This window comes from Suricata suricatta, chromosome 14 (assembly GCF_006229205.1).
Source record: "Suricata suricatta isolate VVHF042 chromosome 14, meerkat_22Aug2017_6uvM2_HiC, whole genome shotgun sequence".
Lineage (NCBI taxonomy): Eukaryota > Metazoa > Chordata > Mammalia > Carnivora > Herpestidae > Suricata > Suricata suricatta.
Window position 1 is genome coordinate 87,774,221 of NC_043713.1, and position 3,414 is coordinate 87,777,634.

Below are 3,414 nucleotides of genomic sequence, written 5' to 3' on the forward strand. Positions count from 1 at the left end.
AAGTCTCAGTCTGGTTTCTTCAAAAGGCACGTTTACAAAAACAGAATAAAATAAAATGTAATCCACCGGCTCACAGGGATCAGGCCGTCTCCTGGCAGAGCGCTCGCTGGCTTCCGGCCGCGGGTCCTCGGGAGCCGCCCCCCTCTGACGGGCCCGTGGCTCCGAGCGCCGCGGCCTCCCGGACTTGGCCTGAGCGGCCCATTCCCAGGAAGCCTCGACTATGACCAGAGCTGGGTTTTAACCTCAGACGGTGAGGTCACCCGCCCCACGGAGGCTGAAACGTTGTATCTGACTTTGTGATCACCCTTTAAACACGCATCCTCTTGGAGCCCTTCAGTTGTGGCTTTGACACCTGATTTAGAACTAAGTTAACCTTACGTTTTCGAGCGTTCACGCCTTAAACAGGAACGACATAGAACAGATCTGTTTCCGGCTACTTCGAAGCAGCAAAGGCCCGTCTAACAAGCGGACCTCCCCTGCACGTGGGCAGAGTCAGCGATCAGAAGCGTCGGTAATGTTGCCCAAAGACACTGAGAATAGTTTGTGTGTGTCCCACGGGTGCTGCCGACGGCACAGCCTGTTTTGTGGAGCGATTCTGCCCCAAAAAGTGGGTGGTTCGTTGTCAGATCCCCTTGGGACATTTATTTTATTTTTCATGTTTATTTTTGAGACAGTGACAGAGTGGGAGTGGGAGGAACAGAGAGAGGGAGACACAGAATGTGAAGCAGGCGCCAGGCGCTGAGCTGTCAGCACGGAGCCCGACCCGGGGCTCGAACCCGCGGACTGTGAGATCATGACCTGAGCCAAAGCCGGATGCTCAACCGACTAGTCCCCCAGGCGCCCCTCCCTTGGGACGTGTCAGCAGCAGAGACCGGACCCGCCCGCGTGCCTCTAGCTCTGAGCCGGTGGAGTGGGGCCGGCCGGCCGGCAGGGGTGCGGGGGGGAGGACAGGAGCAGCCCCACCAGCCGGTGCCGAGGTGCCCAGGGCCGGCGTCTCACCGATTCTCTCCACAGGCGTGCTCAGAGGAAGGAACCCCTGCCTCAGAAGCTGGTCCACCATCTCCTCGTCGTCGGCCTGGATCTCCGAGACCATGTTACAGGGGATGAGGCCGAGCCGGGCGCAGGTCTCCCCCCGGTAGAAGCCGTCCGCGTCTTTGTCCCCGTACACCTGGAGGCGGAGGGAGAGGCCAAGGCGGCATGACCGGGGTTCAGGAGTGCCTCGGGACACGCCAAGCCAGCCCGCGGTCACCACGGTCACCACGCGCCTGCCCTCGGCCGAGACGCCTCCCCTCTGAGCAGCAGTTTCGGCGCAGGGTTTGGACACGCGGTCCTCCCATCGGCGGGGCGGGGCGGGGCTCCACGCGGAGGCTTTGGCCTCACTTTGACGTGACTCACTCAGAGAAGCCCAGTGTGATGGCCCCGCCCCCAGAGAGGCCTTCGGGACTTGACGCGGCGGGGCGTCAGGATTCCAACAGGTGGAGATCGCGGCGACCCCAGAGCTGCCCCCGGGGCCACAGCGCCAGGCTCTCAGGGCCCTGTCTTACCCAGCGTGTATTATCACCACATTCAAATGCGACTTGGCAGTGGCCTCTAGGGAGCCTGCAAACCTAGGGTTCAAGGGCTCCCTGTTTCCCTCTGCTACTGAGCCCCAGGCTCTCTCCCCAGCTCCTGCTCCAGACTCTCTGCTGGTCAGCAGGCTGGACACTTAATGCGACAGAAAAAAGCCTGCTGTGGGGACCAGCTAAGGAGCCGAGGTCTGGTGAGAGCACCCCTCTTCCCCGGGTGCCCCAGCAGCCCAGCGCCCCCCCCCAGCAGCCCAGCACCCCCCTAGCAGCCCGGCGCCCCCCAGCCAGCCCAGCACCCCCCAGCCAGCCCCCACCTGATGATCTGCCCCCCAGGTGCCCCCCCAGCCAGCCCCCACCTTGATGATCTGTCCTTCTTTAAAAGGAAGCTCCTCCTCCGCAGCATCCGGATTTGGGGACATGGTGAGGGGGTCATAGTCAAAAAGAGCCACAAAGACTCGGGCTGGGAGCTCTTCTGTGCCAGGGTCTGTTTCCGACTCTTCGTAGAAGTCTGGAGAAAGGCGGTCCCGCTCGCCGTACTCATCTGGGGGCAGGTGGGGACAAAGGCAGGTTGCTGGGTGATTCCGGCACCCCCCTGCCAGCCCCCACCTGATGATCTGCCCCCCACACGCCCCCATTGGACTCAGAAACGCGTGCTGCTATACGGAATATCAAGGGGTCGCGGACCAGGGGTCCATGGGGACGGACGGCCATCCGCCACCGCGCAGAGCACCGCCCCTCACAGCCACGGCCGGCAAGGACAGCACCCGCCGCCGGTGCCCGAGACGCATCCGCGCGGGCGTCGGCCTGGTGTCTCCCGCTGGGCTGTCCGCTTAGCTCTAAATATTTCAGCAACAAATGCATTCTTCACAAAACCCCCTATCACTCGGCCGCTGAGGCTACTCTTTCTGAGATCCTGTCACGTCAGCACATACTAGCCGTTCTCGTCACCGTCGATGGCATCGTCACAGTGCGCAGGAGGGGGCTACTGTCCCACCCCCAGCGGGAAGCAAACGGGAACCGCCCCGGAGGCGGAGTGCGGGCGGCTTGCGTGGACGGCCAGGCCCCGAGAGCAGGACCCGAGGGCAGGACCCGAGGGCAGGACCCGGGCGGCAGGACGTCACCGGCAGGAAAGACAGGAGACAAAGTGGAGAAAGAACCAAGCCACCTGGCTTCCTTCACCAGGAAAAAAAAGTTAGTTGAAAAATAAACAAAAGGCACTTTAGCAGCAGCAAAGGTTGGTCCTTTCGGGCTGCCTGGGTGATCTAGAAACTCAGTGACGCCCCTTCTGCCAGGGAACAAGCTTGCCGACGGGGGCGCCATTCACGTCCTACGTTTGTATCTTGTTCAGTCAAGGGCAAGGTCTCGGCGTCCCCCCTGGTTTTCCATGTTACCCGCGGGAGACAGCACGATGCCACGTAAGCCACCCGTGGCCTCCCGGGGTCTCGGTGCGCACACGTGAGGGGTGGACGCAGGGAAGACCATCAGCGGGGCAGGTGCCCGGGGCCAGGAGGGGCCCCCGCCCCAGACATGAGCCGGCAGCCCCCTGCCCCAGGGCAGACGGCGGAGAACCGCAGGAAGGAGGAGGGCTCACTTCCGGGGTCTCGGGAGTCGCGTGTGCTTGCAGCGGGGCGGGGGGCTGCTGGGCCCGCCCATAAGAGGAGGCTGGCCACGACGGCCACAGTCCGTGAGGGTCTCCCCCACCCCTGCAGTCTACACTGGCCGCACGCCCTCCCCCGCCCCTGCAGTCTACACTGGCCGCACGCCCTCCCCCGCCCCTGCAGTCTACACTGGCCGCACGCCCTCCCCCGCCCCTGCAGTCTACAGTGGCCGCACGCCCTCCCCCGCCCCT

The 3,414-nt window shown here is 63.6% G+C and overlaps 1 protein-coding gene across 9 annotated transcripts in view; it reads right to left on the reverse strand.

The window, feature by feature from the left end:
• RIMBP2 (RIMS binding protein 2) overlaps window positions 1-3,414 on the reverse strand; it is a 93,963-nt gene that overhangs the window by 10,256 nt on the left and 80,293 nt on the right. For all 9 annotated transcript variants that reach the window (XM_029921805.1, XM_029921808.1, XM_029921806.1 and 6 more), the window contains 2 exons: window positions 1,922-2,106; window positions 1,000-1,168 (listed from right to left, as the gene is read on the reverse strand). In XM_029921805.1, coding sequence (XP_029777665.1) covers window positions 1,000-1,168; window positions 1,922-2,106 — 354 coding nt within the window. The remainder of the gene's footprint in view (window positions 1-999; window positions 1,169-1,921; window positions 2,107-3,414) is intronic.